Raw genomic sequence first — 19,396 nt, 5'->3', positions numbered from 1 at the left:
AAAATGCGGGCGAACACTTCATTAACGCAGCGAGACATTTGGCTATAGACATTGACTCTTGGGCGTTCTATCAGCGAGAATAAAAGAGACGTGTTTGTGATACCTTAAGACAAGCGAGATGATCCGTAGAGGAAATTGAGTCGTATCTCTTGCCCGTAATCATAAACCAACCTTACCCTTACCTCACGTTTTCCTCAAGTTCTTGTACACTCTACGTGCGTTATAAGGGCACAAGGATGGTAACAGGGTAAAATCTAACAACGGGATTGGTTCATGTATACTAGCCTATATTTTTGCCAAGCAAGCACAATAGCAGCTTGAAACCGATGAGGAAAACTCGAGGTAATTAAGGTTGAGGTTGGTATGCGAATACGGGTCTATTAATTAGCTTATAGCATAGTACCTCGGTAAGAAATGCTCGATGATGTCACTAGCATCGAAGACCGTCGACATTCTTGTCATTGCTACGCAGAGATGTCACAAATTAACGCCGATCACTTGGTTATACTTGTCAGCCCGAGGTCATTTCTTAAGAGTTAAATTAATGCACAGGGCTACACGAGAGTGCGCCAATCGTGTCATATGCTATCAAGGCCAGCTGCAACAATATTTTAGGCTGCATAAAAACAACCTAGTTTCAAATCGAGTGCATGTTAGGAAGCTTGTCACGTTCGCATTATGTGATGCACTGCCACGGAAAGCTAGCAGAAATATATTCGTTTGTGATGAGACTGCAAGATGTCGCTATTGAAGCCGCTTAATCTATTGGGACATGACCTAGAACGGCTGATCAAAAGGTATACCCGAATCCCTAAAAAATCTCGCAGGTGGCCTGCCTTGACCAGAGTACAGCGACTTGGAAGAGAGGCTCAGTTGGCGGCCGAGACAGCGATGTTACCAAATTGTCACCGACGCTACATTAATCACGACGTTCGTGACTCCTGGTGCGCTGAACTGCTTGAGAGGACACGCCATGCGAGGGGGTTGTGCATTCTTTGTCACTACCATCGAGGACAAAGTAGCGTCTATGAGCAACGCTTGCACCCGAGTAGACGCAGCGTCAAGCGTTCCAGTGCGCCCTCCGCATGTGACAGTGACAACCAGATGATGCACGCGTAGTCTTCTAGTATACCACGGGATGTATTCATAGGCTACTGAGAACACAACTGTATCGTTACCACTCCTGCGTCGTTACCGAGATTCTTTGAATTGTTTACATGCATTCACTTACGGTGATTTCAGATAAAATGGCACGTTTTTGTAGTTGCCCTTTAAGAAGATAATTATGAGAAACACGTGCAGGTGTACGTCACTCACTCTGCAGCTGCTGGATGGCGAGACGGTACTCGAGCTCCTTCTCGTCCACGTAATCCTGCGACTGCTGGGCGATCTGCTGGGCCAGGCTGGGGCCTCCGGGTTCCACGTACTCGCAAATGGGCTCCTCGGCCCACACCCGCTGGCCCGATGGTTGAGGCACCACGTCCAGCGGCACGCGGCGAGGACTCGGCGCACCACCGCCGGTCGATGTCGTTACGTTCGGAGTCGTCAAGATCGTTAGCTGCACCGGGTGCTGCTGCTGCTGCTGCACACCAAGTCGCGGCGAGGGCTGAGGCCGTGGTGAAGCCTGCGGAGTCGAGGTCCACGGTTGGTCATAGTGGACTTGACTAGCACCAGCCGCGGCGCCTGGAGGCGGTCTGTATGGCTTAGGAGAAGGCGACGGCTGGGGTCTGTGCATCGTCGGAGGACCGTCTTGTCCCGTGTAGGGAGGCGTCTGGAACTGGACATGCTTGTGGAACTGGGGCGATGGCTGCTGCTGCTGCTGGGGCGGGGTCCAGGTACCGGGGCCAGGTGGCTTCCAGACATCGGCCTTGACCTCGAGGACGCGCACACCGGCCGGAGACGGCGGCTGGCGAGGCGACGGCGTCGAAGACGCCGGACGCTGCTGTGGTGGCGTCGGCGGGACGGCCGAGGCACTGCGAGCAGCGGCTAGCTGCTCCTGAAGGCGCCTCTGTTGTTGCTGCTCCAGCTCCCGCTGCTGCTGGTGGAGCTCCTTCTGCTGCTGCTGCCATGAAGAGGCCATGTCCTCCTCCCCGTGACCGTCTGCGGCAGGGTTTTCAACCACAGATTGTTGTTGTTGTTGCGGTTGGGGTTGCGGCGGCAGCGGCGGCAGCGGCGACGACGAATCTGGCGCCTCGGGGGCTCGACCGGCGCCCTCTTTGCCGGGCGACTCGCCAACGCGACCGGCGCCGCGCCCCTGACGATTGCCCATACCGGAACCACCTGGGCGACAAACACGGTGTTTGGGGCCCCGTGGGAGCTAAGATGGCCGCTCGCCACTACGCGGTCGTCGCCGCCGCATGCCACTAACGGATCGTGCAAAGACTGCCGGCTGACGCAGATAACTTGCTACAGGGCTTGGCCGAGTTGGGGTAGGCGTGATCTCCTATGCGTACAGCGCACACAAGGGCAAAAGTTGAGGGACGAATAGGCCTCTTCCACTGTTTGTCTGTGGCAATCTCCGGACTGTGCCGTGAAACATTATATTGGCTCGGATAGATCATAGAAAGAGAATCAGAACGCTAGACTTCAACAGCTGTTGAAGTCTGGCGTAGTGTGGCTCTTCCTATCCTGTGCGGGTCTTTGCTCACCATTACGATCTTTCACAGTATTCTCTTAAGACATTGCAACTGGACCTGATGTTAAAGCTCCGGACTGTATGTTGGGCACTACATTCACACCCGAGCAAGTCTAGAACTTTCTCGGGCAGTCCTGTACTCTCAGGGAGAGACAGCCGGACTTATCTATTCTATCTTTTTGTTTGTCCTTGTGTGTGCTGTACGTACAAAAGATCACTCTGTAACACAGGCTGCAGCGGCTATATAGTTTGTGCAATCAAGCAGTGCCCTACACCTGCAAGCTTCAAACATATATAAGCGGGAACGGTCGGCGCTGCTTGTGGAAAGCGAGTGGTTATGGCTTTCTATACGTGGCTTATTATTTGATAAAATTCTATAGAAAAGCGCAGACGACAAAGCATTGGTACGTCAAAGCGTACACTTTTGCATTGCGGATACAGGGAACAGAATGTTGGCTTTGCAGGCTGTGCGACTTGACACTATGCAAGGCATAAAAAGACGCAGCTGATAACGTACAGTGCGGTTATTCACACAGCTCGCCGGTGGTTGGAAGCAGCAACTAAACACAAAGAGGAGCATTTCCGCATTCCACAGATAGATACATTCTTTGCTACATACACTGGAACGGAAACATTCCTAACAGAGCAATGCTTCATGAAATCACTATGAGCACAGCAAGTGAACCTAGAACAATGCTTTAAGTAAATACCAATTTTGCAAGGTCTCATTTGTAAGCACAGTGCACATAAATAACTTGAAGGGGTAGTAAAAGAGACGCATCGTTTTAAAGTGTGAGGAAGCTAATATTCTGCGTTTTGAACAACATGCACCATGACAGTGCTTATGGTATTTAGCGAAATGCCGTGGTCATGAATCCTATTAATCAAAATGAAGCATTTTTATGTGTCACAATGAAGTTTTAAAGTGCTTACAATGTTCTTTTTGTGTTATAAAAGGGGAGAAGCAGGAAGTATGCTCTGTAGGTGCATGCGCACATCGTACAGAAAAAGATCAGTGAAAACGCCCGGCATTCGCCGATATAGCTGATGCTGCAGAATTAATTGTAAACCAAGCTCAGACGAAGTAAAGTTTTGTGAAGCGAAAAAAGTCCCCCTAGATGTAGTGAAGCTTTTTTTTTTCGAAGTCGGACTTGATATCGACTTTGGCCAACGTTAAAGTCTAGTTCTACAAGCTTGAGAATCTCTTCAGGTCCAGTCTCAAGAAAGACGTAACAATGGCTTAAACAAGTTTGAGAAATACTCAAGAACGACTTTACATGCGCAAGAATACTTCAATGGGACTTCTGGCAGCCGTAAGAACTGTCCTTGAATCTTTTACAGCTGCGCTGTCCTTGATATACAAGATTTTTCTATAGGAGGCGAAGCAGGGTCGAGGCTTGTCTGTCCACGTCTGTGTCCATCATAGAGAGATGCGCGGATGTGAGACACACACGCAAAAACATTTTTACAATAGACAAGTAACAAGGTAAGAATCATAATTGGGATGGAACAATATAAAACACCGTGAAGCGTAAACCCTCTGTACTAGTTTGCTACTTGAAGACATTGTGAACCTTAGGACCGAGCTTCGTCATCGGCTCTGTGTCACCTTATGTAAACCAATCTACATTATACGGAGCGACGTTCGGGTAACATGTGTAAGACAAAAGAAAATGTTTACCAATAGGCTAATATCAATCATAACAGGGACAGAACACCTCGAAGCACAAATCCTTTATACTAGACAGCGACTTCAACGCATACATCATGGACCCTAAGATCTGGCTTCGCCCGCTTACCATCCTTCACTTCGTGGAGATGCGTATATTTTTTTTGTTCGCTTGTTTTCTCTGGTTGACGTATACATCTAGAAATGCACCCTATTCTGTCTTTATTGCCCCCACCAAGGGTGATGGCGTTGACAGGTGCTTCATGTCCTCGTGATGTCACATCACGGACGTGTTATGTATCATAGATTCGGTGGGCGCGTAGTAGCATCATGGCTACACATCATGCTACACAGTAGCATCATGGCTACATGGCTACACGTTACGACGGAGATCCATCGGATGCACTGTCAGAACCGTGCAACGTATCAGTCGACTCAGCGGGGGATTAATTAGGCTGTCCCACACATTCGAGAGTTGTGCTCATGAGCTGGGCGTTTGTGTAGCTCCGCTACTTGTGACAAGCATTCCGGGCCTCTTTCCTCTCCGCGACTGGGCCACTCTAAATATAAAGACGCAGCCGCCGTCCGGAAAAGCTCCGAGCTAATTGCTTTGTTTGCGCTCAGTTCACGAGAGCAAAGAGCGTCATTCCTAGCAAACAAAAGTAAATAAAAAAGGACACTTAAAAGTGCACTGCTTCTGTTGACACTGTGTTGATTTGCATGCAATGTCAGCATAGGAGCAGCAATACTATTGATATTTCAGTTTTAACGCCTCAAAAACACGATAATATTGTGAGGTACGCTGTAGCGAAGAGCTCCGGAAATTTGGACATCCAGGGTTTTTTTTTTTTTTAACATGCACTCCTATTGAAAAAAACGTCCACCATAGGAACGGTGGATTCCAGCATCCACCATTTTGGTGGATTATGGTGGTGGAAATGTTGGTGGCACATGGTGTATGGTGGCGTATGGTGGAGCGGACGGTGGATGGCGTGCTCGAGCCGGCAATGCTGTAGCGCGAAGCAGCGTCAGAACCAGCGTGACGACCTGCCACTTAAGAAATAATAAAAATAATTGTATAAAAAACGATGTAGAAAGCAGCCGTGAAAAAAAAAAGAAGACACCACAGCGCGGAATCAAACCTGCTACCTTCGGAATGTCATCTGAGCACATGGATGGATGCTATGAGCGTCCCCTTTATAACGGGGTGGTGACAAGTATGCCACCAGGCTCGACAAAAAAAAAAAAAAAAAAAAACTTTTTTTTTTTATGTTGGCCTAATGCCTCTACTTCGATAAATTCTATCTTAATGGAAAAAAAGGTAAATTTTCAGCTTAAGTTCTCTGCCATTTACGGCACACTGTCCATATTTTATTTTTCCAATATTTATTTTTGTCCTTTCTCTCTAATTTTCTGCCACCAATACTCTAACCGTCTCTTACTTATTTCAATCGCGGGTGTGTTCAGCTTTCCATTGTTGTCCCTAAAACCCAAGGCTTCCTGTAGGCTCGTGCCCAAACGTACACCTGGGTGGATATCTCCACATTCAATCAGAACATGCTCCGCCGTTTCCTTATCTTTCCCGCAGCATGTGCATTGTTCTTCTTCTTTACTGAATCTTGCTTTATAACTACGCGTTCTAAGGCAACCCGATCTCGCTTCAAACAGTAAAGCGCTTCCCCTTGAATTATCGTAAAATGCCTCCCTCCTTATTTCATTTTTGCCCTTTCGGTAGTTACTCAAAGCCGGTTTTTTCTCCATAGCTGCCATCCAGTAAATCCTCTCCGCCTCCCTGACTTTTCCCTTAACGCTCTTTGTTGACATACGGCTTACAATACCAGCCGTATACTTCCACTTCGCCACGCCACACTAACCACTTCGCCACGCCAACTGCTGGCAAAGGTGGTGTTAAAGAAGTAATTAACTCACAAAGCCACTGTTTAACTTCTGTTCGTCGCTCACTCGAGATGGACGGGATCTGCCCCTGCTACTAAAATTTGCACATTTGATAAACACGAACAACTGCCGCCTGTAACGATTATCACTGCGATAACGGCAATAGCGCTATGTTTTTGTTACAATTTACGACCGCAAGAAAAAAAAAAGACATCAGTGGACTGAGGAGCAGGTAGAGTTTATCGGCGGTTACTGCCAAGTTTATTATCTGCTTCTCGCTCCTTCCAAAGGGCGATATCTATTCAGGCTTTAAAACGCTTCTATGCTCATTCGATTGATACACCCACATAATTGATTGTGATGTTTTTCGCGCAACGCAGATCACAGTCGTGCCAGCGCACCACTGTTGCTCTGTCATTCGGAACAAATACATGACAGCTTGGCCAAAATGAATGCAGTGCGCCAGAAACATTATGCTATTATATTGGTTCAGTAAGCACACGAATAGACGAGTCTATGTTCTCGCATAAGAGCCAGTGAAGTGCCGGCAAGTGTGATCGGCGGCTGTCGGAGAGGGGAGGCGTACATTTGATGGAAGTGCTGCAAGCGCGTCGCATCGATGTTTGTCGCTTCTTGCGCGGACACCGTACACAATAAAAAGGGCTTCGTTTAGGGTAAATGATGCCACAGCTGTGCTGTATTGTCATTTTTACTCGTAAAAATTGTGTATTCTGAAACCCAGAAGCGCCGATAACATTTGAGCTGACTCGGTCGGTATGACTAACCTTTGGTGGAAATCATGGAGAACAGAAGGGTGAAAGTCAAATTCGCTGGGGTTCGTCTCGACGCATGTCGAAAGTGAAAGTTTATGCATATTCGCACGCACTTCGTTAACTTAAAAGTACGGCTCGAGCAATAGAGTGTGCAAGAATTGCCAGAGTTGCGTTTCTAGCATGGCGACATCAAGTGACCGTTGTGTGCTGCTCCAGCATTGAAAGGGGCAATTGCGAACCAGAGCTTATTTATTTGTCGACAAACACGCCGATGAAAAACATTTATTGTTACTGTTCACAGTGACACTTCTAGTCTTCTAAACATCACAGCAAAAAAAAAAAACACATCGTGTATGTCAAACTGATGTAACTGCGTGCACGAGATGTAAACATATTCCCAGCCGCATATTCTACGCTCCACAAAAGTTGAAGCGTTGTTGACACCAAAGGAATACAAAAATAAACGTGCTAGAAAGCGTAATGAGCAGCGTTGGTTTCTTTTGACCGCAAACATATATCTCTGCGCATTCAAGAATGAAACACTACAAATGAGTGATTTCACATACTGCCATGTGCTTTTTCATCATGCCGCCATCATCCACCAAGCTTCCAGCATACCACCGTCATCTAGCTTGTTAATCAAGCCATCCGCCAAACACGTTTTGAATCGCCACCATCAGCCGGCATTTTCCACCGTCTTTTTTCCATTCTCGCCGTCATCAGCCATTATGCCCACTACAGTTGCCACCATATCCACTAATGTTTCCACCATATCCGCCGATGATTCCAGCATCCACCAACGCAGGATTTTCTATAGCTATATATACGTGACATGGCACGTGACACGTGGCTTATACCATTTCGCCTCGATCGACCGGGATCAAACCCATGACCTTTGGGTCGATAACACCCTAACCGCTATACCACCGTGGACAAGCAGCATAACTAAGTGTTGGAGGTCGATGGTTGGTAGGAGGTAGATGAAAGTGAGGTTGGTAGGTGGCGCCATCATAGTGCCTGGTGATGTAGCATATAGTGTCAACTCCCTTCTATGTTCAGTATGGCCCGCTGTTAAAGGGAACACTCGAATCCACACCATAAATATTCCTGGCCCTCTAAGAGCAAGTGGATTAAGAAACAATCTTCATGCAAGTCAATAGTCTGTCAAGAGGAGTCGGAACTTAGAACCACCAGTAGTCTTATGCATATCAATGCCGCTATGATTCTGTATAAGATATCGAAATCTAAACATGCTGCTCACGCAGGTGTTCCATTTAATAGTGGACCCGTCTGTACATTGCAGTTGTATCGCGTTACTTATCATGGGTTTGGGATGAAAAGCCTCCACAATTATTATTATTATTATTATTATTATTATTATTATTATTATTCTAAGCACATTACAGAAATATTGTAGCGTTTTGTACACATTTTCACAGGAAGGAAAAAAAACACCGCCATGATGGGCTGTGCGCGGGAGTACAAAGGCTAAGGGCGCAGCGTTGTCAGTGCATTTTCGAGGGGACGCGCCGATTTGCACAGCCCAAGGGGGGCTATGGCGGCGCCCAGGGAGGCGTTTACGAAAAGGTGGATACTGACCTCTTGGTGGCTTAAATATTACGAATGCTAAAAAGCATTAAGGTTAATATTTGATGCGTTAGCACACGGTGTCGTCACGATACAAGGTATATGGTGCCACACTGCCCCGAAACACGGTGTCTGCCCTTGTAACTACGCAATAAAGGTGTTGTGGTGTTTTCTACTGACCTGATCTTTATGAAAAGCATTAAAGATAAATACTCAAATAGTTGCGCATGGTCCCAGAAGTGCTGCAGCAATCACAACATTAGCGTAATGTCGAGTTTTTTTACCCTACGAATCTCAAGTCATTACGTAAGAAACAACTGCCATTCAAGATTTCTCGACGCGACGCTACAATTCTGTGCCGGCTGTGGACTGGGGTAGCGTTTACTAAGTCATTCAGCCATCGCATTGGCATGGCGGATTCATCCATGTGTGAAAGCTGCAACTGCATAGAGACTATTGAACATCTCTTGTGCCACTGTGCCCAATTCGATGAAGATCGCCGGACTCTCCAGTGTGCCTTGAATAGACTCGATGACCGGCCATTTAATGAAGCGAAGATCTTAGGAGCCTGGTCGCGCAGCGCATCATCACAGAAAGCCACACGAGCCCTCCTGAGATACTTGTCAGCAACTTCATTGAGGGACCGCCTGTGAAACTCGGCATTGTGTGTGTGATGTCACATGTGTCTATCCTTCTCTCTTTCTTTTACTCCCCCCTCCCCCTCCCCATGTGTAGAGTAGCAAACTGGACGAATAGTCTAGTTAACCTCCCTACCTTGCCTACATTCCTTTTCTCTCTCTCTCTCTCTCTTCTACCGATTTTACTCTGACTGCATCAAATTATTTGTTGCGATTCAAGAGCATGAGTTCTAGGCGAGTTCGCACAGGGTTACAAAAAGAAAAGTTTCGAATACACAGTCGCTCTCTATTTTTTTAACATAATTCATTCAATAAAGGTGCTCCTGAGATGCAACGGGCATTTGTGCAGGACGAGGGGGGTCGATGAGAAACGCTCTGTGGCTTCTATCGACCCTGACTGCGTAAAGATCTACGTTGAGGTCGAGTTGGTTCGTGGTCACCAGAGGGCAACACTTGCAGAAAACGCCATGGCGCCACTGTCGCGTTTCTTTGAGACCTCGTATCGACTTCAATACTGTGCAGTACAAGCTTATTGCTTGCACATGTTACGACTAGGTGGGGCGTTCCACTTGTCGCTAACGACACCTTATCGGCCGCGCAGACCAAATTGCGAGGACCTTTTGAGACCACTGAACCCTTCTTGTGCGTCTACCCGCGATACATCACAAAAAAAAAAAAACATCGATGGAGACATTTTTTGTTTATTTCTGTGAATCAACAAGTATTGGAACAAGTTCTCTCGCTACCTTCGCCTCGCCGTCAGCGGCAATATTGCAAAATCTCTCAACTAATTTCTGCGTGAGACGGGCCTAGACAAGAGACTGCAAATAGTTTCTGGGTGTTCGAGTTTAGGGTTTCGTCAACACTGATGTCTTCCTTCTCTTTTTCACTCCTTTCCTTTTCTAACGGTGAGTAACAAGGCTAGCAAATTTATTCAGGCCAGCGAACGCAACACCACACCTCATCCGCCACGCGGACAGACCGAACTGTGAACGCTGCCAAGTGTGCGAAACGACGGCGCGCATATTTCGTGATTGCCAACTTCACGTGTCGCAACGCCAGCTTCAACGTTGGCAGGAACAGGTGTGGCAACGCTCAGTGAAAGTGACACCTTATCAGCAATGCGCGATCAGACAAGATCAAAAACTGCTCTAAGAGCATGTTCCCTAAAGAAGTACAGGACTGGACACTACACTCCAGCAAAGCCACAGCGCTTCGTCGTGATTGTATACACGCATAAATTATGTCTCTCCCCATTGTCACCCTTCACCACTCTTTTCCCTTTCCCTCTTCCTCTGTGCAGAGTAGCAGAACTATAGCTCAGGCCGCACTCTCTGCCTTTTGATACATTCTCCTCTTCTCTCTCTCTTTATTCTGGCTGACATCTCCGGCTTTCTGCCATAATAAACATCTCTCTCTCTCTCCCCTTCAACATAAAAGTGTGTTGAGACAAAACAAAGGTGATTAGACGTTAGACAAATACTCGGTTGTCCTTTCTCCCTCCACTGGAAAACGCAGTACACATTGTCCGCTCAACTCAACCCATTATGAGCCCATTGTTCTCGGTTTAACGTGCGAACGTCGCACTAGAATGCCTAGAACTGCTTTCGCCCGCACGACGACAATAAGAGCACAGCAGGACTCCTCACGTTTAAGCGGGCTAAGTTCTCGCAGCCATTTCGCCACAGACTCGGGAAGATGAGAACTCCATTGTTCGACTGCAGCCGCACCCATAGGCTGCGCCGGAGTTTCCAAGGTCAAGGGCGCGAGTCTCATTTCAAAGCGATTCGCGGAACGGCCGCACGTGACAACCACCCACGCCGAAAATAAGACAAATAATCGACGAGCGAAGTGCGCTCGCGTTGCTCTGATAGTCGTCACTAGACCTGCACGCTCCACTGCAATCCACTTATCGCTAAGCAACTCCCTCATCCCTATCCCCAAAGCAGGGTGGCATACCGGTCGCTCCAGACTAGTTAACATCCCTGCCTTTCCTTTCCCTCCCGTTCTTTTTTTTTACATTGCAAGTACTGTTGTGAACTGATTGTGTACATTCTTATCGGCAGGTCGCTACTTGTAACAGAACGAGATGAAAACGAATGTCGAATCATAATAGTGATACACCAATAACACTAATACCAATACCATCGTGACACGCTATTAAAATCATATAATACGCACATATACACCATATGCACGTTTTGCGAGGTCTGCACCACAACGAATGAAAGAATGGTAGTCCAAGATTGATTGGGAAGGAACCTGTATGGTCTGGGTACTAGCAGCCACTTCTCACCCTCTCCTGATCATCTCCCCTTCCCTCTATCGAAAAGGGGTCACAAACACACGCACTCACCAGCCGTCTCTACCTCGGCAGCCCATGTCTACAACGAGCGTTGAAAAGTTACGCAGGCGAAAACGCACTCTGCGGTGGTGAAAACGCCAAACACACGTACGCACGCACACGAAAATTGCACCTGCACGTTAGTCAAGCCAACGCTAACGTCGGATGGTCGCATAAACGTCCACGAACTGCAGCATCAGCGCTTCGTCTCGCAAAGAAAGGGAGAGGGGGAAACGGTCGCGTACTTTCTCTCTCTCTCTCTAACTGCACGGTGTATCCGGTTAACGGTATGCCGCCGACGCAACTGGAAGACACCGGACACTACAGAAAAGACGACGGGCTCGTCTACCACCGCGCATTGACGGGGAGCCATTCCTTTCCAAGGCCAGCACAGCACCGTGCAGTGGCTAAGAGGCGAGAGGGATATGCGTTCGGGTCAGTTATACATAACGTATCACGTCAGAATTAGTTAAGAAAGAAAGAAACAAAGAAAGAAACGAAGATAGAAAGAAAGAAAGATAGATAGAAAGAAAAAGAAATGAAAGAAATAAAGAAAGAAAGAAGAAAAAGAAAGAAAGAAGTAGATGGCTATGTCTGGGAGGAAACTACTGCAGCACCGGAGGGCACATTAAAAAAGCGAAGCGGGCATGCAGGTGAGTTATACGAGGTATAGAAGGTATTCCAGCCAACTTGCGCATAGTACCAGATCAACGGCGAGTTACGCGTGACGATAGAATTGACCTAATATTATCCTGAGCCGTAAGCGACATGTCGCACTTTTTTTTTAAATCCACAAACCTCGATAATTCACAAAGTTTACTTAGGTTCAATAGGCGAACTTAGCGAGAAATTTTCACTGCAAATGTAAGACCTTTTTGTTCTCAAATGTTGGAATATTTCGATCATGCAAAGTAACTGCCCGCCCAATAAGCTATGTAACTAAAAATATTGCTTAAATAACTTTTAATGTAGTCCCTATTGAAATATATTCAATAAAAAAGCAGTAATGTTTCTTCAGCAGCATCGCATACTACCTCATCTACGGTAAGATAGCTGCCGTGCTTAACTTTTGTAGTTTTTTTCTTAAACTAACTGGTGCAAGTTAGCTGAAAAACCCCGTATAGCAAATTACGTCTGAAAAGCTGGGAGAGAGAAAAAAAGAGACATAAAGATGGACGACGAAGGCGCTCTTTCTAGAAACCGCTGCGGCTTGCTTACCTCGTCAGGGTGCGTCCCCTTGAGACACGTCCCTCTCTGAAACGACAGTGGCGATGGATCGCTGGATATACTCTCGGTTATTCAATTCCACGACGCCACCCTCAAACTCGCAGACGCACGTTTTCAACGAAGATCACGCAAGGAAGGTGGCAGTTTTGGAAGAATGGAGACGTCAAGAAAAGCAAAAGTCCAGTCTTCTAGACGGCCGGGTCTCGTACCGGGTCTCCTCCTCCGCCTTCCACGCTCCAACGCAAGCAACGTTCTCTTGTTCCAGCTCGGTGTGGGTGATCAGTGGTGGACTGCAGAGCGTACTCCAAAACGGCTACTCCCCCCCAGGTCCCTTCTTCCTTCTTCTCGAAGTCGTGGTAGCAGCTTTTCGAAAAGCTTCTTCCCGTGCTCCGAAGTCCCGCTGGTCGCGGCTATGGAGGCAAGGGCGCGAGCACTGGCTGCTTCGCCCACCGGTACTAAAACCCCGGCGGTGTTGGAAAGGGCCCGTGAAGATGGGGACCAAGAGGTGCTCGCGAAGGAAGGGTGCGGTGGCGACGCTTTGTGGGCGAGGGGGATGTTGAGAGGGTGGAAATGGATGCGGAACGCACACACTCATCCAAGACTGCTGAGAGGATGCTCCAGAAAGCTCTTCTCTGTACCCTCAGCTTCAACACCCTCTACCGTCTCACTCACCACCCCTCCCTCCACCCCAACTCTGAAACCCACACACACACACCTACCCGTCTCTTTTTTTCTTTGCTTTCACTGCGAAGGAGCCGAACGGTTGCTGCTAATTTTGAACACCGGGCCGCGAGCGCCGGCGCCGAAAAAACGACGACGGTGTCGTCTGTGCACCGAGTCGTCGGTTAGCGAAGCAGCAGAAGTGGGCCTTCGAGGCCGTCGGCTGTGTCCGGAACTCGGGTCCGGTCCAGGCCTGGACCGCGGTATTGCAGGGCCGGAACTCACGCACGACACCACGACGTCTTCTTCACTGAAGTCCTGCTAGCCGTAGAGGTCGAGGAAGCGGTCGACTTCCCGCCGCCGGCACCCATGACTCCGCAACAGCGAGTCGATCGAGTCCAGAAGAAAACCGCCACTTGTCCGTCTGTTCCTCTCTTTCTTCTTCGATGGTCGAATCGCAAATAGAGGGAAGGGGGGGGGGGGGGGTAGAAGCAGAAACTTGCAGGTTCCGCGACCTGTCGCAGCAGCGACAGCTGCCTCTGAGTCCGCGGAGTCAAACGCCGGCGTGCGCGGAATGTCACATCGTGCGTGTGTGTAAATAGAGGCGACGCGTCAAAATCTCGTCTTCGAGAAAGCCTTCGCGGAACGACCGACCACACCGTCAGGCACTTGTCCGCTTGGCGCGATACGTCCCAGATTACGGCGGCGTGCTCCCCTGTTGTCTCTCCTATCTGCCGTTCCACAACGTCCAAGAGCCACCGGGCACGTATATTCTACCGCTATATACTCGTGCCTGGATTGCCTCTGTCGTCATTTCGTCGCCTGTGCGTCTCGCTCTCCGTATCTCTTCACACCTGCGCCGCAGAAACAACCCGACCGTCCGCTTCCCTGTCAAACAACTTTCAGCAACCCCCCCCCCCCCCCCCCAATACACATACTTGCACGCACACACTACTTCTTCAACATCCTGATAACTTCCAGCCCCGCCGCGGTGGTCTAGTGGCTAAGGTACTCGGCTGCTGACCCGCAGGTCGCGGGATCAAATCCCGGCTTGGGCGGCTGCATTTTCGATGGAGGCGAAAATGCTGTAAACGCGTGTGCTCAGATTTGGGTGCACGTTAAAGAACCTCAGGTGGTCGAAATTCCCAGAGCGCTCAACTACGGCGTCTCTCATATCATATGGTGACTTTGGTACGTTAAACCTTACTATCAATCAATCATCTGATAACTTCCACTCCCTAGAATCAGTGTGGCTACATCACCACCGTAAAGGCAACTTAACGCCTGCATGCGACTAGCACCAGGTCGCGTCACGAAGTTAGCCACAAAACCAACTGGTAACAAATGACCGCTTTAAAACCCTAAAGCAGAGATATCAAACTTATCCTAGACGGCGGGCTGCAGTCGCACAATTTAATCTAGCAAGGATCGGATCAGGAAAGCAGATAAGAGTGGGAATTTAATTCATATTGCCGATTAACGCTACCATTGAGACCTTCCCGTATCTCGTATGTAGGTGACGCGTCGGACGATTTTGGGCCACGATGCCATCCAACATGCCGATAGCAATCTCCAAAATGCGTAAGCTATAGACGCCGATTCCGAAATGCTGTTTATGTTTCACCGTTACGAGTCAACGCATGGTGGACCACATGGGGTGCCTCATCACTTAATCGACGCTTTACACCAGTCATTCCCGTAAAGCTCATGCTTAATATGAAAATGAAAAGAGAGGAACATAGTCATGATCGGGCCTCAAGCAATAGGTTCGCCGCCCGCAGGCTGCATGTTTGAGACCCTTGGCCTAAAGGAACAAGGAGGCATTGTATAGGAAGGAAGGAAGGAAGGAAGGAAGGAAGGAAGGAAGGAAGAAAGAAAGGAAGAAAGGAAGAAAGGAAGGAAGGAAGGAAGAAAGGAAGGAAGGAAGGAAGTAAGGAAGGAAGGAAGTAAAAACTTTATTTGCAAGGGTGTGGGACAGGGGTCATGAGCTTGATGGGTGGGGCCCCAAGTCCAGGGCTCCACTGGCTGCCGCCGTCTGTCTGACGTGCCGCAGAAGTGCAAGCTGCACCTCTGGGTCAGAGCTGGCGAGCTGTGCCTCCCATTGCTCGAAAGTATTACAAAGCTTGTACTGTCCTAAAAAGGTATCTAAATTTGGTGGTCGTTTTAGGCATCCCCACGAAACGTGGTAGAGCGATGGCGAGCTGCCACACCACGGACAAGCACGCCCATACAGCGTTGGAAAAATTTTGTGTAACCTTTGAAGATTGGGAAAGACTCCCGTTTGAATTCGGCGGAGTATAAAGCAACCGTCTTGCTGCAGTCGCTCTCTGCTCGATTTTTTGGTCGCGCGACTACACGCAGTCACCAACGTGTTAAGTATGAATGAATTCGAAGAGCAGGAACAAGGCACCATCTCATTTTGCGGGCCAATATAGTGATGCAGGCGGACGCGAATTCTGCATGGCGACGGGTATCAGTCGCATCGACAGGCGTGAATATCTAACACGTATAGGGCCGCTTTTTGATCGACATTCGCAAACGGACGTGAGACTGGTGCTTCGCAGGTGTGAACGAGCCATAATATTTATTTATTTATTTATTTATTTTATTTTCCTCGAGGGTCTCTAACAGAAGGGACATTACATGAGGGTTGGGCATAGAAAAAAATGGGGAAAGGCAAAGTTGGATGTGCAACAAAACAAATTTTAGGACATAGCTGAAGCGGCACAAACCAAACAAAATAAGCGAAGAGGGGGGGGGGGGTAACAGGTACATTTGTTTGTGGGCTCTAGATAAAAACATTTTGCATTGACAAAAGATACCACTTATAGGGTACAAAACATTGCCAAGTATACAAAATATACATACACGCCATACTAGGAAGATGACACTAGAAACCATTACACATATCGTATATGCAAGGTGCACATTCAGCACTTTTAAAAGTGTAACAGGCCGAGCTCTTTCTAAATATCCTGTTTTATTTAAAAGAATACCTACAACACTATTAGTGTTCTACAGTTTATTTATTTATGTATTTATTTATTTATTTATTTGATACTGCAGACCAAGAACTGGTCCAAGCAGGACAGCTACAAGAGGCAGGATATAAGTACAAAAACACATGTGATAACATAAAGATATATCACGAGAAATAGAATCAAAACTCGCACCAACCGAACGCTTAAAAGTTAACAAGGCAAAATATTACATGAAATAGCAACATAACACAAATTCACAGTGCCCGTTTTAGCTTTAAACAACCGAAAGTTGGCTGGGAAGGATACGGGATTATACTATAAGTTATTATAATGTCCAGTGTCGTATACTTCAGATTTTCTTTTTAGTGTGTCCGTAAATTGCTCTCCCGATTCTTTTGTAGTCGTAAATTTCTGCGCATACTCCAGTGTATGGCACGTGCTCCTCTGGTATGCATATCTGCCCGACTAGATAACGAACGATAGGAGGAGAACGGAAAAATGTAATCCTGTATATCACAAAATCCCGAACTGCACGACTCAAGAATCGTCTTTTTTTTTTCACTATACATCTTTTTGAAGAAACAACGTAACCAAGGCAACGGGCGATGGAATGAAGAAATACTTGGATGACATTATTTGTAGTTTGTAACTTCAGCGCAGGTACTATGACGTCACTTGAAAAGGACCTATAAAGCGGTAAAAAGAAAACGGCTCACCGCCCGTGAAAAAATCGAGTCCGCAAGATTGCAGTGTGACGGAATGAAGACGTCGGTCGAGAGCAGCGGGGTGTTCCGTTTCAATTCTCGCGTTTTCTTTCGCAGCTAAGAAAAATGTTATCATCACTATACTGTAGCATACTCCAATGGTTCGCCCGCCATTGAATTATGTTACAGTATACTGCGGTCAGCAGAGGCCGGGGAAGCTCGCCGAGAAAGCGTACATCCGCTTTTAAAAACAAAGTTCCAGCCTCCCCCGAAACATAACCAAGAGACCGTCCCAGATTTTCCCCTCGTGTCAAGCGACTATATTTTCCTACAGCCGGAGACGGAGGCCGAAGAATCGCTGCATCCGCTGTTTACGGTTCAGGCGGTCTACACCGACATAGTAGTTTTTTTTTTTTTTGCTTATGTGGTTATATGGGATGCATAAAGTTTTCTGTTCTTGTTTCTTTTTATGCGCAAGACTTGTGTGTATCTGCAGGATGCTGAGTATGTGATGCTTGTGTAGATTGTGGTGCTTTCTTCTTACTGATCGTGTGTTTACATGATGCGTCAAAAGGTTTTTTTCTTTAAGCGTGAACATGTGGAAACAAATGCGAATCTTTTGCGAATTTGGGGTACAGATGCCTTTGTCGGACGTGTGAAACACCTTCTTGATTGATATGTGGGGTTTAACGTCCCAAAACCATCATACATGATTATGACAGACGCCGTAGTGGAGGGCTCCGGAAAATTTAGACCACCTGGGGTTCTTTAACATGCACCCAAATTGAAACACCTTCTTCCTCTGTTCTTTCTTTCTTGTATTTTCTTCATTCGTTTCTTCCCCAAACAATGGCTTTCTCTTTTGCTCTTTTTTTATTCTTCTTCAAACCCATCACGGTTGCTTCTCATTACATATTGCTACAGCGTTCCGTCGCAGAGTCCGACGTCTCGGATTCGTTCGCCGGCAGCGGTGACCTCACTTCCCCGTATGGGGAGCGTAACTACTTCGGAAGGTTTTCGACTTGGGCTTGTTGCTGAATCAACTCGATGGGAAGTGATGCGCACGAGAAACAGCACATCTCTCTATCCGTGTTCCCTCTTGTGTCCCGCATTTTGAGCGCATCACTCTCCCTCAAGCATAATTACGGTAACATACACTGACTATTCATCGTTCTCTTTCTCACTCCTCTTCTTTTCTATCTCTTACCTTTCTATTATTTTCCCTTTTCCCCACCCCAAGTGCAGGGTAGCCAACCGAGTCAAGCTTGGTTAACCTCCCTGCCTTTCCACTCTATTTATCTCTCTCTATATATATAGAATAAACGAAAGAGGGAGAATTCTAACGAGGGGCTCTTTACGCACTTCGTGCGTGAAGCCCCTCACGCACTTCACGAATATAAGCCAAGTGACGTTACATATGGGCGCAGCATCCCAGCTATTCTTCGAGTGCTGACAACTAGGTGTCGCCCTCGAACTTAAGAACAACTAGCGCCACCAACGTTGCGCTTCCAAAGCCGGATCTGGAGAATAAAGAGCTCCATTCCTGGTCCCGTATTCATCGCGGCCCAACAACAAAACATTACAAGTGATTGTTTAATAATTTTTTTAAATTCAGGCTGGAATAATACATTCATTGTTTGATCTACAGTTCGAGGTCCCATAAGAAACCTTACGCAAAGGCAGCTGAATGCCAAAGAGTGTGCCCGAAGCCATATTTTTTTTTGCAAAGGGCACAGCCAAAGGCAGCGCGAAAGAGTAAAACGTGTTTATTTCAGTTCGAGTCGAGGAAAAAAAAAAAGGCGGTCTTCGTGCATTACACAATGCGCTGGCAGGCATACGGAGACCCGTCCGGTATTTTGCTTTGTCGCTTTGCTTTCCGGTTCTACACGTTTGCAACAGAGACTTCTCGGCGGACCTGTAAAGGTGAAAAGAACGGGCAAGTAGCCAGTGAGGGGTAATAAAAAGTAGAGTGGTTGGAGGAGAGAAAAAAGATGGAGGAGGAAAGTGAGAGACTAGACAGAGGGAGGCATTAATTCTGCTTGGCCGGCGTATAAGGAATCGCATATATGTTGCACTTTGTAGTCGGCTGGCGTGATTTCAGCCCTTGCTCCTTGATGTATGGTGTTATTCAAACAAAGTTTCAAAGCGCGGCGAATCACAAACCGATGTTATAAAATTACGTTTAAATACAAAACAACTGTTTCGTTGATTCATTTCCTTAATACGTGCATAGCATAGGTCAGCAGATAAATGAAACTCGCTCAAGAAATATACCTCGCGCT

The 19,396-nt window shown here is 47.4% G+C and overlaps 1 protein-coding gene across 1 annotated transcript in view; it reads right to left on the bottom strand.

Annotated features, from left to right (window-relative positions):
• Positions 1-13,228, bottom strand: part of LOC119166998 (uncharacterized) — a 398,724-nt gene extending 385,496 nt beyond the window's left edge. The window contains exons 1-2 of the mRNA XM_037418400.2: positions 12,761-13,228; positions 1,318-2,100 (exon numbers count right to left, since the gene is read on the bottom strand). Coding sequence (XP_037274297.2) covers positions 1,318-2,080 — 763 coding nt within the window. The 5' untranslated portion in view covers positions 2,081-2,100; positions 12,761-13,228. The remainder of the gene's footprint in view (positions 1-1,317; positions 2,101-12,760) is intronic.
• Between the last annotated feature and the right edge of the window lie 6,168 nt (positions 13,229-19,396).

This window comes from Rhipicephalus microplus, chromosome 6, assembly GCF_043290135.1.
Source record: "Rhipicephalus microplus isolate Deutch F79 chromosome 6, USDA_Rmic, whole genome shotgun sequence".
In the NCBI taxonomy this organism is placed as follows: Eukaryota; Metazoa; Arthropoda; class Arachnida; order Ixodida; family Ixodidae; genus Rhipicephalus; species Rhipicephalus microplus.
Note: the sequence above shows the minus strand (reverse complement) of the source record. Positions and strands in the feature narration are given on the sequence as shown.